General features: G+C 39.9%; 1 protein-coding gene across 1 annotated transcript; it reads left to right on the top strand.

Annotated features, from left to right (window-relative positions):
• Nucleotides 1-854: 854 nt before the first annotated feature.
• tbc1d13 (TBC1 domain family, member 13) lies at nt 855-20,391 on the top strand. Its single transcript, XM_084046189.1, has 12 exons — nt 855-985; nt 8,335-8,408; nt 9,029-9,069; nt 9,434-9,495; nt 9,833-9,932; nt 10,344-10,426; nt 10,852-11,011; nt 12,379-12,589; nt 14,554-14,717; nt 15,601-15,761; nt 17,609-17,666; nt 19,197-20,391. Exons 1-12 carry the CDS (start codon nt 963-965, stop codon nt 19,260-19,262), a joined length of 1,203 nt encoding a protein of 400 aa, XP_083902315.1. The 5' UTR covers nt 855-962; the 3' UTR covers nt 19,263-20,391.
• Nucleotides 20,392-21,824: the final 1,433 nt, after the last annotated feature.

The following is a 21,824-nucleotide window of genomic DNA, read 5'->3' as shown; positions in this document are numbered from 1 at the left end:
CTTCCGGACCTACCGGCCTACTAAAAATGACTCATGACACGGACCAATCAGATACCTCTAAACTGTCCATGGGCGGGTGTTGGGCGGGGCTCCAACGGAATCACGCAGCGAAGACAGAGTTGCCATGTCTGCTTATTATATGCGACTTTGGGCTTGTTTTTCTGTTCTGCTTGTCGTTGCGGACAGGACAGACAGGACAGGGGGTTGCGTTTTTTTGGGCTTGTTTCTAAAGTGTAGTTGCTTATTTTGGGCTTGTTTCTCGTGTTGTTTAAACCAAACCTTTTCATGTCAAGGACCCCCAAATTTATATATATTTGTAGACCCAACCAACCTTCTGAAAGTATTTTGTGCCAGAGACCCCCATACAAGATTTAGTGGATTTGAATATAATTCCTGCTTGTAGATCGGCTATTTTCAAATAACCAAGGTTTAGAGCAGGGGTCTTCAACGTTTTCGTGCCAAGGACCCCCTAAATGAGAGAGAGGTGAAGCAGGGACATTGTATGAAATTGTGTATCAGATTAAACTTTTTTTGTTTACTTGGTCTGCTCTTTTTTCCCTCTACACCAAATAGCCAATCTACAAGCTCATGCCCTGGCCTGCAGTATTGATAGCGTTGTGAGCTTGTAGATCTGCTATTTTTGGCTAAAGTTCTCCTCAGAAAAGGGATGCTAGGGTTCAAGTGGTTAAGGTAGAAAACTAAATCATATCACACAAAGATTTGGCGGACCCCCTGTAGTGACTCTGAGGACCCCCTAGGGGTCCCGCGGACCCCCTGTTGAAGACCCGTGGTGGTTTAGAGTGCTCATGTCATGTGGCTTCTTTTGGGCTTGTTGTCATATATAGAATATTTTGCTTATTTCTCTCGCACAATCTGGCAACGCTGAATCACGCAGTGAAGACGGAAGAAGCCATACTATTATTGTGTGAGTGTACTATAAACATTTAAGAAGACAAGCAACCATGTCGACGTCCTACAGGAACAGGTGAGGCGTAAAGGTGCTTCCGAATGCAATCGGTCGATCGCATTGGAAATCGATTAATCGAATTGTTCACGATCGATCGATCGGGACGGGTCTGTGATGATGATCGGTGCTGACGGCTCACACATTAGCAGCAGCAGCCGTTGAGATGCGTGTAAATAAACAACAATGGTTTGCAGGATCGTGCGCGTGATCACAACCGATGATGGTCAGGGGTGGAAAAAGTACTATTTTTTTCTTTTTTTTACTTGAGTAAAAGTATCAATACTGCAATGTAGAAATACTCTGTTACAAGTAAAAATCCTGAATCCAAAATGTATTCGAGTAAAAGTACAAAAGTATTGGCATCAAAATTCACTTAAAGTACCAAAAGTAGAAAGTACTCATTATGCAAAAATGTCCCATTTCAAGTTTTACAAATGTATCGAAATCAAGTTATCAAATAATTGTAGTGGAGTAAAATCACAATATTTGTCTCTTGAGATGTAGTGGTGTAGAAGTAACAAGTATACAATATTCCAGTAAAGCAAACATATCTCAACATTGTTGTTAAGTATAGTACTTGAGTAAATGTACTTCGTTACTTTACACCAATAACCTGTGTATTATGATGGAAAAATCGAGCAATCACGAGTTGGGTGGTTAAATATTAACTGGTCAAAAGCTGCAGTATTTAAGCCTCCACACCCAGTCCAGACAGATGGATTCTAAAATGAAATGCACTGGTAGTCAAAATGCAAACATGTCAAATAACCAGGGATGCAAACACGTGAAAACAAACACATTTAACAAAATGAAACAAAAAAAGAAGAAGATAAAAACAGCATAATGTATAAGTGTGACCATGTGACACTTGGTTATAGGCTCACATGAACAGGAAGTGCTCAACCATGTGACTAACACCTGGCTTATATTATGCTCATACATCTGTGGTTCTCCCAACACTTTTTTGGGGTGTAATTTCAATTTTCAATAGGCTCTATGCACAGCAGCCATATTGGGAATGAATTGGGCCCCTTCCTTACTTCCTTCACATGTGTTACCAATGATACTAATTAAGGCTCTGTTCCATTTAGTGTGGCATAGTGGTTGTCTTGTTTTCAAGGACCCCCATAACTCTGAGAGTGTACAAATGGAACCAAATGAACCCATAACGGTCCATTTGGTTGAGTTACACACCCACCATAAGGGGCCATTTGGGAACCAAAATGGAGTGTTTCTAGTGAGCCAACATGCACGATATCAGCACCCTGACCAGAATGGAACAGAGCCTTCATTAGTGTCATTGGTAACACCTGTGAAGGAAGTAAGAAGAGGCCCAATTTCTTTCCAATATGGCTGCTGTGCATAGAGCCTATTTCTTTTTGAATCTCTGGGACTCAGTGTTAATTTTACTCTGAGAGTGTACAAGGTTCCATTTGTACACTCTCAGAGTTACAGACCCGTATGGGTCAATCGTTAAGCTGGGGACCCCTTGGGACCCTCTCATGCACTCCTGGGGGTCCCCATAACCTACTTTGTGAACCACCATATATTTCTTTCAACATTTAGAAAACGGTCATTGTCAAAATAGGCCGACACTGTTTTCTTTTTTGGGATGGCTTTTCCTGCCCTGTGCAAATCAGTGTAAATCAAGTTAGTCCAGGATGAGTAACTAACTGTTGCACAAGAAGTGCGTGACTTTAGTTATTTGCAGCTGTACGCATACTAGACCTGCGCGATACTAGGAAAACATGCAATGTGTGATAACATTGTTGAATATTGTGATGACGATATGACTCGTGATAAGTCAACAACGTTTTAATGTTTTTTCTGCCTTAGGTTTGCTGCTATCACAGAACCCAGACAGTGAATAGCCTACTGTATGCACACACTGAGAGAGAAAAAAGAAAAAAACAATGAATTGATTATATTTTCCATTCTGAGTTTCTGACAACATGGTTTGAGTGAAAACAATGCGTCTGGCTACAGCTGCTATTGACAATGAATGTATACCACCAACTTAGCAATACAGTTTCTCACGGTTCTTTCCCTTTAAACATCTAAACAAAAACATCCTTTATACCGGGATTGTTGAAATTAATAAAAACCTGCAAACAAGTTAAATAACTTGCAGGGTGATTCCAAATGTATTATGCAGAGTGTGCATAGCACATACCATTTATTGCAGTTCAAGCAGTCTTTTGTGATGTGTGTATGTTGCGCATGTTGATATTGCGATGAAGGTATATTTTCTATATATTGTTCAGCCCTACTACATATTTGAAAGCAAAATAATATCATGCATTTATATTGTAGTAGAATAACCAGTATTCGAAATGGATAGACTTTACTGGGGGGATATTGCACTGAAATATGGGTGGGCAACTATTTACCTATTTTCACATTGAGTTTTAGATCAGCAAATCTGCTGCTCTAAGTTTCCATCTACTCTTTACTTTTAATGCCACACTGTAGATATTTTTCTCATTTACAGTAATCACAGTAGGCTACTAATAAGCCTCCTTTCTAGCCTGGCTAATGTGTCCTGTGTGTATTATCAGCGCATGTAGAAGGGTTGCAAAGTAGTGAATTATTATTATGTGGGGTGAAATGTCAGAGTCACAACGGTACCTTCAGGGCCACGTATTGTTAATAGTCAAAACCATATCAAATAATGTTTGTCAGCCAAACGAGAAATGCAGAATGCCCTCAGGTGGTCTCACCATCTGTGGGAAGGGACAGGACACTGCTCTTGAAAAGGGGCTCCCACCCAACATTGCTACGACATTATTGTCATAAACATTGGGTTCTATTTATACAAAAAAAAGAAAGAAAAAGTCACTCAACTCTATGTCTAAATAGCGGACTTTTCTGAGAAGAGACTTGTTGCTGTTGGCAAAATCATCCCATATTAATATTTGCCATAGCTACATGGTGTTCCTGTATAATATGAATCTATAGACTGTAATTGTCCAGTTTGTGAACACTGGTGTTCAGTGGTGAAGCTGCACTATACTGGCTGGGTGCTTGTGTTCATTCATGTTCTAGTATGGTGACGCCGAAGGCCCGGGCACAATTATTACATAATCGCCTGATTGTAATTATCTGCGTCATAATCGCAATTATTTTTGCATAATCCACAGAATCGGTTCCATTCATAGGTATAAATTAATCTGTTGAAAATGTACATACGTTTTCAAAAATAGTGAAAATAGCTGATCTACAAGCTCACAATGCATCACATCACGATACGCAGTGAGCTTGTAGATCAGCTATTTTCGAAAAGCTTTTAAAGTATATTAAATATAAGGCCTGTTTTGACCATCGTACTTTATTCATTTTGATTGTTGCTACCGGTCATAGTCAGGCATTTCTCATTTCTTTGTCATTTGTCATATCTGCCCTGCTCAGTCTTTAGTTTACAAAGCCTAAAAAACAAACGGAAATATGTTCCAATTTGATTTATGTTAAATCATTAATCATAATTATTTTTGTATGACAATTAACTACCGTAAATTTCGGACTATAAGCCGCGACTTTTTACCCATTTTTCGACCCTGCGGCTTATATAACGGTGCGGCTTATCTATGGATTTTTATAGCTAACGGCCACTAGGGGACCTCCTAAATATAGGGATTTTACACCCGCGGCTTATAGTCCAGTGCGGCTTATATATGTACAAATCATTCAATTTAGCTGCTGCGGCTTATATTCAGGTGCGGCTTATAGTGCGAAAATTACGGGTAATCATCAACTACAATTTCATGATAGTCTTCACTCATTGACCAACGTTTTGTGCTCCTGCACAGGCCCAAAACTCCAACCTGAGCCCTAACCGAGAGTCCCAACACCAAAAATAATGTAATCTCTCTCGGAAGTGCGCAGCCATGCAACTCTGATACATGCAAACACGGACGGAACACAAATGTCGCACGCCACACGTTTTATTAAACACATTAACTGCAAGTGCCACCGACAAAATTGCTCACTTATTAATAGTATACAGAGTCCCATGTGCCCTAACCCTAATCAACTCACAGGTCCCTCTGGGGTCCAACTGGCTTAGCAACCTCTAATTAGTACTACCATCTCAAATTGATCTATTTTTGAGGTGACAAACAAAAACAACAACTTTGCTGACAGAAATCCATAACATATTGGCATATTTCACAAGGGAGGCATACGTAAGTCCGACATCCCATTACTCCGACTACGTGGCTTCCGCGTGCGGTTAAGGTTAGGGTTCGGGTTAGGTATAGGGTTAGTATAGTAAACGTCGGAGGCATGCGCTGTCGGAGGAATGGTCTGTCGGACTAACGTATTGCACCCATTTCACAACCGGTAGTCCTACAATCCACTTTGCAAAGAGCTGTGAAGGGATTGTGCAATTGCAAGCAGCATCGTTCCCAAAACCCAAAGTGACAGTTGCATGTTTACAAGTGTCTTTGTTCTCATAACCCAAAGGGACAGTCGCATGTTTACGAGTGACTTTGTTCCCATAACCTGGAGGGGCAGCCATATTGTAATTGGCTGGTTGATTGTTAACCCATTCAATCCGGGAACGCATCTGTGTCACTTTAGATTTCTTTGGCTATTAAAAAAAGAATAGCAGATTTACAAGCTCACAGCCGAGCTTGTAGCTCTGCTATTTTTGAAAAATTGACATGAAAAAAATGTCGTGTCAAGGACCACCCAAAATGATATGTATTTGGCCGCGGACCCCTTCTCAAAATATTGTGTTCCAGGGACCCCCAGAAACAAAGATTTGAGTTGAAAAAAAAATATATATATTCAAAGATTTGCACTCATTTTCACGATTTTTCAAAAATAGCGCTATGAGCTTGTATATCTGCTATTTTTGAATAGCCAAATAATACAATAAAGGTTAAAGTGGTTACACAGATGCGTTCCCGGTTAGAATGCGTTACAGAGCTGCTGGGGAGGGTCTCTGCAGACAATGATGTTACAATTATTACATAATCACACGATTGTATTTATTTGAGATAATCCAGGTTATTTTGCATAATCTTATGAATAGAGGGTATGCGTGTGACATCATCATCAAACCCGGAAGTTATGCAGGAATGCCTACTGAGTGTCAAAAAAATACTTTCTGGCCTTGACAGCCCATGCATCCAAACAGAAAAGTCCTATCTGGTTGCATTAAACAACATTAAACAATGTTAAACTCACTTTGCATGTTGCTTTGCCACTCGATGTGCCATTCACTTTAAGCATGCGCATACCCTCTATTGTTACCATTCATCTTTTTTAAGTAGAACAGAAGGTCTTAATGGGTTAAGTAGAACTGTTAAAAAATAGCCGATCCATAAGCTCACAACGCGTTGAGATCTTTCAGGTCAGCTATTTAAGCTATTGCTGAAAGTATACAATTATTGAATGCATGGTCTGTTTTGCCCTGTCAGAGTACATGTATCATTTATTTAGATTATTGATACCAGTGCAGTCATTGTCAGTAATGTATTTGTATATTTAATCATTACAATGGAGGCATAGCAGCACAGCCGGCACCACGAGGGGGCGCGAGGGACCATCCTGCCCCCCTCAGTCATGAAAAAAATAATATAAATAATATCAATGGAGTGCAGTTTCAAAATGCATATTGGGAAATGGATGAAAAAACAGACAGAATCTGCTGCAAGTGCACAACCACCTCTGTTCTTGGGCTCTCAACTGTGAGTGTGCTGTGGACGATAACAGCAACAACACAAGCACGGTCGCGAGAACGGACCGTGAATGATAAACAGACAGACATGACAAGGACTTTAGCTAATGCTCATGGTTGTAAATAGCCACCGTGACTCCACGACACCTAACTTAATATAGATTTTTTATAGATTGTATAGATAGATTAGAGATATATATGTGGGCTTTTATGCATTCATTGACAGGACAGTAGGCTGACAGGAGATGGGGAGAGATATGGGGAGTGACATGCAGCAAAGGCTATGATCGGGACTCGAACCCGCGACGCGCTGTCAGGCTACTTTGGATTGTAGGTGCCCGGATCCCTACGCCAGCGTTGAATAGCTTTATTAACCTTTGAATAAAGCTATTCAAATGGCTTATAAAAATGGAATCACTCTGATTCGCCATACTGTTACTTTTCTAAAAAATGCCATTTACTCAACTGTACATGTGCTTTTGCTTTGAAAATATATGAAAATTTTTCAACATGGAAACGATACGACGATTATGCAAAATAATTGCGATTTTCTCAACTATTTGCGATTTATGGCCTAGTTGTGACAGAATATTTCTCTTCATTATCCTTAATCCAAGAAGTAATGCAATTACAATTCAAAATCCATTAGGGGAAAATAATACAGTATTTAAGAATAGAATATAATTCTTAAAGAAGAATAGAATAGAAATTAATGAATTACCTGTTCAATGAAGACTGTGTCGGAGTTGCCTCGGTCTGCAAAGTGGCTCGCCAAAGAGATAATTATTTAATTATTTTTTTAAAAACATATTTTTTCTTCTATTTAATCATGATAAAAAACAAAATATGTCATTTGAAGTCCCTACGTTCCAGGGAGCATTACGTCGTCCTTGTAGGTGACATATCTCATGAAGTTGTGTCATGATAAGGCAGATATACGTTTCGTTTGCTGCTCATACACATCAACATATCTGATAGTTTGAACCAGCGTTGCCATGTCTGCTTATTATAAGCGACTTTGGTCATGTTTTTCTGTGAAGTTGCTTGTAAATATTGGTAGTTGCAGGTTTTTTGGGGCTTTTGTTCAAATGTTTCAAAAACATTCCAAATATTTCAATTCTTTTCACATTTGTGTAATTGCTTATTTGGGCTCGCTTCCATTTAAAAAAAAATATTGTTTGAACAATAAGGAACATGCATTTGTTCAAATGTTTCAAATGTATTCCAAATATTTCACTTTATTTTTTCCAAGATTTATTTGAAAATAGCAGATCTACAAGGTCGCATCGCGACACATTGTGAGCTTGTAGATCGGCTATTTTCAAATTGTGGCCTAGTCGCTTCTTTTGGGCTTGTTTTCATAGACCTGGTTGCTTATTTCTCTCGCAAAATATGGCAACACTGGTTTGAAGTACTCTGTTCAGAGTTTGTCTTGAGTGTCTCTCAGGCTTGACTGTCATGTGACAACAAGTGACAGTGGCTGTTTACTGTACATCATGTACTGTGACACAAACAGCCCGTCGAATAAAGATATAAACTGATCTAATTTATCGTCCGTGTCGGGCAGAAACCTCGCATCTCTATATTTCAACTTTTTATGTTTGTTTTTTGTTTTTTCAATAATTTTGACTGCATAGTAATGTGAATTAGTGCTAAAATACAACAAATGCCTTTTTTTTTTCAGGATACAAGAATTCAAAGTGGCCCTGAGTGAAGAACACATCAACCTGGAGACACTCCGTGAGCTATGTTTCAGCGGTAAGTTTCATCCCAAGGGATAACACTACTGTCACAATTATTACATAACTGATCGCCATTATTTGAGATGATCACAGTTGTTTTTGCATAATCGTCATCATAATTTCCATTGATCTGTATGAATTCATCCGCTGAAAAATGTTCATACATTTACATTACAAGCTTGTAGATCGTCTATTCCCGCTATTTTAGATTTAAGTATAGCATTATTAAATAAATTGGTCTATTCTGCCAATAGTACATTATTTATTAACATTATGATTATTGTCAGTCATTTATTTTTATATTTCAATTATTTATCCTGTATTTATTATTTATTTCTATTTGACAGAAATGCCATTTTTATTTATGTGTTCCAATATTTAATGACGAAAAAAAATCTTTAATCACTATTATTTGTATGACAATTAATTGTCAAGTACAATTCAAATTTCATGACAGCCCTAGATAATGCACAGCGAGCAAGAGATGTACATGTGATCAAAACACATCAGATGATGTGTCTTTTATAGGCATAAACCTTTATATATTTCATAGCCTAAATGGTTCAATAAATATTTCATACAACATATTTGTTCACATAATTTGAAACCATATTTCCCTTCCATCTGTCGTCTCAGGAATCCCGTTTGAAGGAGGCATACGTGCACTTTGTTGGAAAGTAAGTAAAGCCTCCAGATGTTGTGTAGATGTTTGAATTAATCCAAGATAAAGAGCTTGCACCTCCACTTTGAAGCAGGTGCAGGATAAACTGAAGTCCAAGTCCACTCCAAGTCAAAGTTTATTAATGTTTTGACAAACAAGTCCCCTTAGAATTCTGCATTTCTTTCGAGTAGAACAGTAGCAAGCTGTCATGATGCTGCATCGTTCTATGTTAAAACAACAATTAACATCAACGTAAAGATACGTTTGAAGCCATAGAGTTGAGGTAGTGGTATTAATGGTCATAAACCTTGATGAAATGTATGTTGAAATCACAGAGCTGTGGTGCATGTGATCCTAAGTGATCCTTTATTGTCTTTCAGATTCTACTTAATTATCTACCTGTTGATCTGAAGGCCTGGGAGTCTTTTCTTACAAAGCAGAGGTACACACACACACACACACACACACACACACACACACACACACACACACACACACACACACACACACACACACACACACACACACACACACACACACACACACACACACACACACACACACACACACACACACACACGAGTGAGAAGAACAGAATTCAGTAAAAATGCTGGACTCTGTAAGGATAACAATCTCACCACATGATTTTTTTGACTGAAATATTATTTTGTCCAGTAATTACAATTAGATTTTGAAATATTTTATAATAATAATACGACATAATAATAATTGTACAATTTGCAAGTGTTCATAATGTTTGCACTGGCACTGCATTGCAGGGAGGTGTATTCCCAGTTCCTCAAAGAGATGATCATTCAGCCTGGCATCGCTAAGGCCAACCTGGGCCTTTCCAGAGAAGATGTCACCATGGAGGACCATGTAAGTCACACACTTAAGAAGAACCTAGACATCAGAGTCAATCAGCATACTTTACCACTGAATCAAATAAAAAAGCTTGTTACTTTAGCCGATTTTTTTTTTGGGGGGGGGGGTGGATTTCAAACATAAAATCACAATGCAGACAATTTGTTTCACATGACTGCAATTCAGTGTTGGACGTGTGGAGGCTTAGTGTCAAAGGTTAAATAAATTAAGGTCTGGCGGTCACGGCCTCTGGAGTCATGTGATTCACATATGTCACATTTCAGTGCGACACTGCGCAAACCATCACTGCTCACGTGTGACCTGGTTTTGACCTGGTTTTGACCTGGTTTTGACCTGGTTTGTTTGATCATAAACTCTTCCGCTCAGAAAAGGTCCGTAATTCAACCTGGTTTTCTTCTGTTTCAGCCTTTAAATCCCAACCCTGACAGTCGGTGGAATAACTACTTTAAAGATAACGAAGTTTTGCTTCAAATCGATAAAGATGTCAGGTAGGTTTTTCCCTGGCAAGAGCAAGTAAATACATGATTAGATTTCTGTATGCATCAAATATATATCGTTGCTGTCGGGCAGAAACCTTGTATCTCTGTATTTAAACTTTTTTCCCGTAATTCAATGCCTGTCACACAAAAGTTGCAAAAAAAAGCATATCAACAAGCTCACAACGCATTGTAATACGACACGTTGTGAGCTTGTAGATCTGCTATTTTATCTATTTCTACGTACGTGTGTGTGTGTGTGTGTGTGTGTGTGTGTGTGTGTGTGTGTGTGTGTGTGTGTGTGTGTGTGTGTGTGTGTGTGTGTGTGTGTGTGTGTGTGTGTGTGTGTGTGTGTGTGTGTGTGTGTGTGTGTGTGTGTGTGTGTGTGTGTGTGTGTGTGTGTGTGTGTGTGTGTGTGTGTGTGTTTGTGTTTTCAGGAGGTTGTATCCAGACATGGACTTCTTCCAGAGACCTACAGAATATCCGTGTCAGCTCATCCTAGACCCTCAGAACGACTATGAGACGTTACGACGACGTGTGGAACAGACCACCCTCAAAGCACAGACCGTAAATAAGAATCGCAGTGGCGTGACCAATGTAAGTGTCTGTGTTTGTACATTTTACACATTTAGGTCAGGACCCACAAATTGATACGTTTGGGCCATTAACCCCCATTTGAAAAGATGGGGAGGTTGCCTTAGCACGAATGCTGTTTTTCAGCAACCCTCTGCTAGGGTTGTCCGATATTGGCTTTTTTACCGATAACCGATATACCGATATTGTCCAACTCTTAATTACCGATACCGATATCAACCGATACCGATATATGCGGGGATTATTGTGATTAGGGTAAGCTCAAATTTCATATCACACACACCATATACAGTAAAAACTCCTGTAACTTATTTATAAAGTAAAAAAAAAAAAAAAAAAAAAAAAAAAATTTTTTTTTTTTTTCAAAAACCGATACCGATATTTTCCCGATATCAATTTTTATGCTAATATCGGCCGATAATATCGGGAGGCCGATAAAATCGGACATCCCTACCCTCTGCTTTACACTCACAGAGACACACACACCTAACTTACGGTGCATAGCGTTTACATAACACACCACTTTGAAAATAGCAGATCTGCAACCTCACGGCGCATTGTGAGCTTGTAGATTTTGATGATATATTGACTCATTTAGCTGGGGACCCTCTGGAACCCACCCAAGGACCCCTGGGGATTCCCGGACCCCACTCTTGAGAACCACTGATTTAGATCATCCAAAGGGATTTTTATTTCTTTAAAAAAAAATATTGTGCTTCATTGTGATTGCCGTTTAATGCCATAATGAATCATCCTAGGGTGATGTCCATTGAGAATGCATGCCCCTCCAGTTATGCAATACCCGTTGTACCCGACCCTTGTCAAATAACAGTTCAGTACCCATTATCATAGAACTTGGAGGCCAGTCTATGATGTCAGTACTATCAGGGATGTCTATATGGGAATTAAATGGGACACAGACAGATGGCTACAGTGCTAATAATAATACCTGGAATTTATATAGCGCTTTACATATGTGGGTGGGGGCCAGGGGCAGCGAACAACTTTATTAGGAAGCAAATATGATCTCCACATATGGGTCACATTAAATGGGTCACAGACAGACCCACACACAAACAGACAGACAGATAACAGGGGTGTGTGGATTTTCGGTTCTGGACAACCGTTGGTCCGCCCAACTTCCCTGTCAGCACAAGTCGATTGTTCGGACAATCCTTGAGTTGTGCATCAGACAGACTGACACACACACACACACACACACACACACACACACACACACACACACACACACACACACACACACACACACACACACACACACACACACACACACACACACACACACACACACACACACATATGTATAAAACTATTTTTTAACCTAGTCTTGTTTCTATCTTGTCTCCCAGGTCAGTTCTCCTGGCAAGTCTCTGAACTTGTATCCATCTAATGAATACGAGGTTCTGCCCAACGGCTTCGAGGCCCACTGGGAGGTGGTGGAGCGCATACTGTTCATCTACGCCAAGCTCAACCCCGGCATCGCCTACGTGCAGGGGATGAACGAGATCGTCGGGCCCATTTACTACACCTTCGCCACGGACCCCAACGACGAGTGGAAAGGTTGGTCAATGAGATGGATCGACCAGAATACTACATTAACCATTTAGGCACTCCGGTGGCGCAGTGCCAGTGCCTGCAGACCACCGCGGAGGCTGGGGGTTCGAATCCACCCCGTTGCATCTTTTGTCGAGCGTCTATACGAACACAATAGGCTCTATGCACAGCAGACATTTTGGAGTGAAATTGGGCCTCTTCTTACTTCCTTCACAGGTGTTACCAATGATACTAATGAAGGCTCTGTTCCATTCTGGTCAAACAGGGTCAGGGGGCTGATATTGTGCATTTTGGCTCACTGGAAACACTCTGCTACATCAGTGGGTCTCAAAGTGTGGTCCAGGGACCCTCGTGGTTCCTTGAGGGGGTTCCAAATGGCCCCTTACGGATGTGTAACTCTGAGAGTGTACAAATGGAACCAAATGGACCCGTAAGGGTCCATTTGGTTCCATTTGTACACTCCCAGAGTTATGGGGGTCCTTGAAATTAAAAGGTGTGAGAACCACTGTGCTACATGAAATGGAAAAAGCCTGCATTAGTATCATTGGTAAAACCTGTGAAGGAAGTAAGGAAGAGGCCCAATTTCTTTCCAATATGGCTGCTGTGAGCCAATTTGGCCCGTGTTCGGGGGAGGATGATATTATATCAGGGAGGATGATATTTGTTACTAAATGTACAGCTACGGGCTGGGGGCGGCACCTGTCGGCAGGGAGTGTTGGGTGGGAGGAGTAGGACGGCTCTACGTCCTCCTGGTGGGGGCTCCTCACTGGCAGGTGAGTCAGTAGGATACGACAGCAGTGACAACACACAGGTGTGGGGAGGAATTAATTGGCATAACGACTAAATTGGGGAGAAAAAGAAAAAACATTTAATGAGGTTCTCAAACATTGCCATGTCAAAGGAGACCCAAATTGTTATGTCTTTGGCCGCAGACTGACTCTCACCTGAAAATACTTGCAAGCGACCCCATAATAGGCTCTATGCACAGCAGCCATATTATCACTTCCTTCCCAGGTGTTACCAATGATATTAATGAAGGCTCTGTTCCATTTAGTGTAGCACAGTGGTTACCACGCCCCCCACAACTCTGAGAGTGTACGGGTCCATTTGGTTCCATTTGTACACTCTCAGAGTTACACAACTGTAAGGGGCCATTTGGAAGCCCATGAGGGTCCCTGGACCCCAACTGTAGACCCACTGGTGTAACAGAGTGTTTCCAGTGAGCCAACATGCACAATATCAGCACCCTGACTCTGTTTGACCAGAATGGAACAGAGCCTTCATTTATCATTGGTAACACCTGTGAATGTCTTCATAATATGGCTGCTGTGCATAGAGCCTATTGGTCAATCTACAAACTCACATAGCTGATCTACAAGCTGATATGCGATCTCACGCACCCTACTGTACAAGCTCGCCGGGGCGGCAGCGTCTCAGGATGTACAGCAGAGTGGGAAACTGAAGGTTCCCAGTTAGATCCCGGGCTCCCCCTGGGTTAGTGCCGAAGTGTCCTTGAGCAAGACACTGAACCCCTAATTTCTCCTGACAAACAGATCGGTGCCTTGCACGGTTTCCTCCACCGCTGTCGGTTTATGAACGTTTGTGTGAATGTAATGCACATTGTAAACCATTTACTATTTTACTATCACAACGTGAGCTTTGTAGCTTTGTGAGCTTGTAGATCAGCTGCGTTTGAAACATTTTATAATCTTGAATTATGAAAACCTTTTGAATCATTTTGAACACGAACAACACAAATATTCACTTATGGGGGTCCCTGGCAGCTGGGGGTCCAAATACATACACACATTAATTTGGGGGTCCTTGACATGAAAATGTTTGAGAACTACTGCTTTAAGAGGATGTGACTGTGATCAAGGGATTAAAAGTGTGTGTGTGTGTGTGTGTGTGTGTGTGTGTGTGTGTGTGTGTGTGTGTGTGCGCGCGCGCGCGTGTGTGGTGACTTTCAGAGCACGCTGAAGTAGACACATTCTTCTGCTTCACCAACCTGATGTCTGAAAACCGGGACAACTTCATCAAGAGCCTGGACGACTCGCAGTGTGGCATCACGTACAAGATGGAGAGTGTCTACTCCATGCTCAAAGACAAGGACATGGAGCTCTATCTGAGACTGGTAACTAACCACACCCCCTTCATTCCTTCTTTACCTGCATATGGAAACATGTATCAAAACTGATACTAAGAACCTGTGTTCCAATGGCTCCACAGTTATTATTTAGTCACAAGCTCTTGTTTTCATTGGTTCAATACAAGGAATAGCAAAAAGTATACGTTGCTGTCCGGCAGAAATCAGCTAACTCCATTTTGACGCTTTTGCATTTTTTTTCCATAAATCAGGGCCATTGAACACCCTTTACATCTGTGTGTTGGTAAAAAAAAATATTGAACCAATGAAAAGCATTAAAAAGCGCTTTTGACAAAACCAGCTAACTCCATTGGATCCTCAAACGTTCTGCTAAACCAGCTAAGTCCACCAAAGGGGGGTGGAGTTAGCTGGTTTTGCTGACTCCAGGCTCCATTCAGCTGTTCTTATCAATGATGAACAAAACCTCCTAACTCCACTTTTTTTCATTTCCTGAAAAATGAACATTTTGGAGTTGGCGGGTTCCTGCCGGACAGCAGAGATATACAAGCTCACAACCCCGGCGTGTTGTGACAGCTTGTGAACTTGTATATCAGCTAGTATTGAAGCTTTCTTTTAAAAATGTTATTAGTGTGCTTCACAATGATGTTGCGTGTGGGAGTTAGTCATAATTGTGTGCAACATGTTTAAAATGTTGGACTACCTCTGAACGGACAAGACCTCACAGCCCCCTGTGATCTTTGATGCCCACCCCAAGCAGTGACCGAACCCCTGGTTAAAGGGACTCTCCATCTGGCTGTTGATTGATCGATTGAATACTTTATTATCGGTTAGAAACAGTGCAGCAGCTCAGTAAAAGAGCTGTAAAAAGCATCCGCCTCACAGCTCTTTGTGGTGTGTTCTGTTTTCGCAGCAGGAGCAGAACATCAAGCCTCAGTACTTCACGTTCCGCTGGCTGACCTTGCTGCTGTCCCAGGAGTTCCTCCTTCCCGAGGTCATCCGTATCTGGGACTCTCTGTTCAGCGACCAAGACCGCTTCCACTTCCTCCTCCTGGTCTGCTGCGCCATGCTCATGTGAGAACCAGGGTTCTTACAGTTAAAGCAACACTATGTAACTTTTTAAATAATTATATAGCACATACATGGGCAACTGGCGGCCCGGGGGCCACATGCGGCCCCCCACCTTCACTTAATGTGGTCCGCAGGTTAATATCGGAATACTGATATATTATTGATTTCAGCTGTTACAATTCCAATCATGCCAACATGACCCGCTTTAATTACTTGCAATGTGGCCCTCTGGAGTGAGTGGGAACATAGTGGCCCTCTCCACATCAAAGTTGCCCATTATGGTACATTATGTCCCACAAAATTGTGGGACATAATTTGTAGTTCAATTTGTAAGAGTTCAATTCAATTTGAACTCTTACAAAGTTCAAATAAGACTCAGATAAGAGTTTCACGTCAAGTGCGACTGAGCAGGGACACAGAGAATCTTGGGTAATGGACGTTGGCTGTCATGTTATTTGTGTCCAAAGTTGCCGCTGATACCCAACCCTACATAATGCCTCTTTAACTAAAACTAACAAAATAATAAACTGGAATGTACAAAACCTTTTTTTTAACTGAATTAAAAAGGACGCTTTAGAAAAAGAAAATATTACTACAGTAACCGAATCGGTATTGTGTGTTTGCAAAACTATCTAAAACTAGCTAAAGTCATTGAAAAAAAGTTCTAGTCTTCAATACATGAGCCTAATATTTTCAAACATTTTAAAAAATCTTTAAAAATTATGAAAATAGCAGATCTACAAGCTCACACTCAATCACTTTAATGTCGCAGCAGGTAAAGGTGGGGCTGATTTTAATGACTTTATGTTTAGGCTAAGCTATAATTATACATAATAATTTATCACTTCATGTATGTTAATAATCTAAACCTGCCAAGTAACTAGTAGCTAAAGCTGTCAAATAGTTGTAATGGAGTAAAAGGTGCAATATTTGAGATATAGAGGAGTAGAGGTATAAAGCATTAAAACATAGGAATGCTCCAGTAAATTAAAAGTACCTAGAAATTGTACTCGCGCACTATTATTGACATTATTTAAGTACTTCCAGCGATGTTCTTCATCGTGTTTCTGTGTTGCTTACAACTACAATTGTATGGAAACATAAAATGAATATAAACAAAACCCATTTTGAGAATTATAAACAACATTAATCCTGATACATGGTTTTGGTGAAGTGACATCATGTTATTTTACCCTGGATGGAACTTCTTTTGATGGATAGGTCACCAATATCTGTGACACAAGCCATTCTAACAAAGGTTCTACCAAAGTTGGATTTAATGTCCACTCTCATATCGTTGCTGTCAGACAGAAACCTTGTATCTCCATATTTGTACTTATTATGGAGTCATAATTGAATATTGTTTGGTGATAAGTGGTGGAGTTTTCTGTTAAGTCCAAACAGAAACAGACAACATATCTCTGCTGCCCTCTACTGGCTGTTTACCTTTTATTTTCCAGCTTGCTATAAGCCACCTCATAGTTACACAACTAAACACACAAGCTGAGCAGAGTGCTTTTTTGTTTGTGGTAAATTAATGCTGTACTTTGTCATAAAAAAGGGCTTGTATAGGCTATTTCACATTGTTGTGGTGGTTGATTAAGTGTGTGTGGATTTTATAAATATTAAACAAATGAATAGTAATAACAAGAGCGTGTGAGTAAATAATAACTACATTGGATCATTATTTTTTCCATTTCATGAAAAGTGACTTAAAAGATTTCCACTCGACAGCAACAATATGAGAGACATGATGTACTGTATGGAGATATTTTACAAAGTTGAAACAAGCCGGTGTAGGATATGAACGTGTTGACATGAATACATGATTTTTTTCTCCTTTCTTGCAGACTTATTCGCGATCACTTGCTGGCGGGCGACTTCACAGTCAATATGAGATTACTGCAGGTAAGATGTGCTGCCTTATCCATAACTGTCCATTAAGGCACTAGTCACACTATTCACACGCTTATGTCGTTGACCGTTTTTTTTGTCAGTTGTCCAATCATCATTTTCATAGAGTTACATTAAAGTCTGCTCCAGTCAATCGCACCCCGCCTCGCCCATTATTCATCATAAAAGGCGGTTAGTGTGAACATAGTGTGAACCCTGACAGCAGGAAGGAGTAGGAAGGAGTAGCGCAGGTGTAGCAGGTTGTGCAGGGAGAAGCTGTTGTGTAGAAGATTAACCTCCTCAGGCACTACGCTCTCCTGGTGAAACATCTCTCTGTCAGGGGTAAAGAATCATCTGGTGACTCCATGCGTGTAATTTTTTACAACCTTTGTTTTATTTCAAGGACCCGCGGTATGATATAGATTACGTAGATCATGGACCTCTTTTAGAGTTTTCATTCATTTTTTAAATCTCAGGGACCCCATTTTACACTGTAAAATCCTCACCCCTGGCACCCCCGCTCCTTCCATGATTTTGCTTGATTTACATGCAATACATTTGATTATTTGTGCTGTGTAAATGTTTGTCTAAGGAAATTGTAGCCTTCTGCACATGTATTTATTTTCTAACTTATAACCATATTGTCGTGCAAATTGGAGCCTTCTGCACATGTACCGGTATTTTTTTCGTAGTTATTATTAGGCCTGTCGCAGTTATTGCATCAGTTATTTGAGATAATCACAATTATTTAGCATAATCATCAGAATCGTTTCCATTCGTCTATAAATTCATCTGCTGAAATGATCAGATGTACAATCTCAGTAAGAGCTTGAAGATGAGCTATTTACTCTGTTTTTTAAATGTATTTCAAAGTATAAAGCATATGGCCTATTTTGATTATTGGTACCAGTAATTATCAGTCATTTCTTTATATATTCAAGTTATTGGTCATATCTGCCCTGTGCAGTTTTTGTTTGCAAAGCCTAAAAGGCAAACAGAAATGTACATTTTTACAGTATATGTTCCAATGTTAAATGCCAAAAACTTTAAATCATGGGTCTTCAACAGGGGGTACGGGACCCCTAGGGGGTCCTCACAGTTACTACAGGGGGTCCGCCAAATCTTTGTGTGATAGGATTTTTTTTTACCTAAACCACTTGAACCCTAGCGTCCCTTTTCTAGGGAGAACTTTAGCCAAAAATAGCAGATCTACAAGCTCACAACGCCTCGCGCTGCGAGGCGTTGTGAGCTTGTAGATCGGCTATTTTTTGGGCAAAGAGGTGTTTGGTGTAGAGGGAAGAAAAGAGCAGACGAAGTAAACAAAAAAAAGTTGAATCTGAAATACAATTTTATAGAATATAGAGTAGGGGTTCCCTGCTTCATCTCTCACTCAGCTAGGGGGTCCTTGCCCTGAAAACGTTGAAGACCCCTGCTTTAAATCAATCATCACAATTATTTATGTGACAACTAGTCCATTTCGTGATCGCGACAGTCCTAGTTATAATTATTCTTTTTTTATTATAATTTATTATTTCTATCCCCCAGGATTACCCCATCTCGGATGTTCACACGATCTTAACCAAGGCCAAGGAACTTCAGGCGGAGTCCTAACCATGTCACCCTCGCGTACAGCGGATGGACCGCATTGACAAAGATATCGGGACAGAATTGTTGGCGAAAGGCCTGCGTACTTTTTTTTCCCTTCTTTCGTTTTTGGCGTCGTCGTAATTTGTTTGAATTGTGGAGTGTCGTCACCATGGAAACCGCTTTCTTGAAGAGATAAGATGTCCCACGGCTCTCAAAGCATTATGGGTAACGTGATGTGCGGACCTTCCTTGTCTCACAGCTCATCATCTCTCCCATGGAGACTGTTTTTATGCTCAACGCTATCGATTGTTTATCCTAAATGTCTGAGTTTATAGCATCTCTATTCTAATATCCAGAATGTAGCCAAGACTTCTATAAATCAGTGTTTTCCCAACCTGGCGCCCGGGCCATGTCGGGGGGGGGGGGGGTGGCTAAAGATCACAGAGGCCTTTTCTGTTTGAAGTTAATCCAAAATTATACACATGATGCACAAAATCATAATTCACTTTGCACCTGGCATCCCTATTTTGGGACATACAGTAGTCACAACATTTAAATTATTATTTTATTATATTATTATTTTGTATTTTTTTGTTTAATTCCGAAAGCTTAAAAACGATCAAATATAGCCAATCTACAAGCTGAGCTTGTAGATTTGTGTGTGTGTGTGTGTGTGTGTGTGCCCGTGCGTTTGTGTGTGCACGTGTGGGTGGTCTCTGCGTTTGTCAGATGTGAGAAGGGGGGGGGGCTCCAAGGAAAAAGGTTTGGGAACCACTGAATTAAATGGCATAAATCCAACCCATTATGGACTCAGACTCGACAAACATCAATTAGGTTGAGCAATACTGCATGTTTGTTTGTTGTCTTTGTTTTTACGATTTTCATTTTTTTTTATATTAGGCTGTACCTGAATATTTTTATGTCTGGATTTTTTTAATGCCTTATCTTGTTAATATTGTGTAACAGAGGAGACTTGTGGGTAATTTTCCTTTACTGTTAAAGTATAAGTGATATTCTTTGGTTAAAACAAAAGTTTTTTTCTTAAAAGGTTAAAGCTCTATAATATATCATGATAGTAGGCTAATCATGGCTATAGAGTGAATGTCCATGTCTCCCTTTTTCTTCAGCTTTTTAATAAATAGATAACACACACGTTCAGGTGGGTTGCCAATTTACATTAAAAAAAAGTAGTGTTCCAGTTCCAATTTTGATTGATCAATACTTTGTTTCATCACTTACAATATCACTTGACCCTGTATCCTGTAACAGCTCTCTCTCCTGATTGGATAAAATTGGTATCCTGACCTGAAAATGCATTTTCTGCTTACTAAAGAGCTGGAGAGACAGGGAGACTCCTGTTACTCTATATAGTCTATAGCAATGATTACTATCACAATATAGAGCTATTTAACACTTAATTTAACAAAATAAAATCACTTACTGCACCTTTAAATCAGACACAAAGTATTACACCATGGGCCTTTTTTATAATGTTTTGATTAATCAACTAACTATTACACTAAATTAAAGTGAACTGTGTATGTTTGAACAGTGTTATTGCATTTCAAGGCCATGAAAGCTCCTGGGCCATTTTACAATGTTGTTGGAAGTTAAATGAACCTAATGAAGGAGAGAGAATAAAGCTGGTAATGTGATAGGAAACGCACACTACATTGTTGACAAAGGTTTTATCTGTAAAGGAGACATTTACCATTGGCCAGCTTCAAGGAGACTTGTCACATGAAACAACTGTGGTGGAACAATCTGATTTTTTTTTAAATAAAAGTAGAAAAAATTACCAAAAGTAAAAGTGCTTGTTATGGAGAATGTCCCATTTCATAAGTTTTATTCAAAGGTTTTCAAAATGTGTCAACATCGAAAATAGATTTGTTTTACAAGCTCACATTGCTTTGCATTGGGATGTGTTGTGAGCGTGTAGATCTTCTGTTTTCGAATAAAGTATAAAATGGGGCTTGATTGGTAAATGCATGTTTTGTAACAATCTAAACATACAAAGTAACTTGTAACTAACGTTTTCAGATAACTGTGGTGTACCTCAAAATGGTATGCTTAACTGCTGTACTGGAGTAAAGGTACTTCCCACCACTGACAACAAGACAACACTACAGATGTACACAGTTGTACTATTGGTAAGGCTAGGATTACACAATCCTTAATAAAAGGATGTCTACAAAGTCAAATATCACCTTATTTTTTTTTACCAAATATCGCTATCATTATTGTGATGATTATATCAATACTTAGTTGACTGGTGTCCCCCATGGTTCTATACTTGGCCCTCCTGTTTTCGCTCTACACTAAATATCGTTGCTGAAAATACCTGATCTACAAGCTCAACACGTTGTGAGCTTTTAGATCGTCTATTTTTGATATTTTGGAAACGTTTTTAAAGTTTGAAATGGTGTTCAAGTGAGTAGAACCAGGAAGAGACAACCCTTATGCCATATTACAATATTTACCGAAATACCAGAGGATATCTAGACTCATATCCCGATATCAATAGAATATCCATCTGTTATGCAGTCCTTCCCCATTCTATGTGGTAACAGTTACCTTGTCTTCAGA

The sequence above is a fragment of the Gymnoscopelus microlampas genome (assembly GCF_963454915.1).
Source record: "Gymnoscopelus microlampas genome assembly, chromosome: 21".
Classification (NCBI taxonomy): domain Eukaryota; kingdom Metazoa; phylum Chordata; class Actinopteri; order Myctophiformes; family Myctophidae; genus Gymnoscopelus; species Gymnoscopelus microlampas.
Note: the sequence above shows the minus strand (reverse complement) of the source record. Positions and strands in the feature narration are given on the sequence as shown.

Bases quoted from the DNA above. Each gene is read 5' to 3' on its own strand.
- tbc1d13 (XM_084046189.1), top strand. From the start codon at position 963: ATGTCGACGTCCTACAGGAACAG. The intron at 10,427-10,851 runs GTAGGTTTTTCC...TTGTGTTTTCAG, and splicing joins CAAATCGATAAAGATGTCAG to GAGGTTGTATCCAGACATGG. The intron at 14,718-15,600 runs GTAACTAACCAC...CTGTTTTCGCAG, and splicing joins TGGAGCTCTATCTGAGACTG to CAGGAGCAGAACATCAAGCC.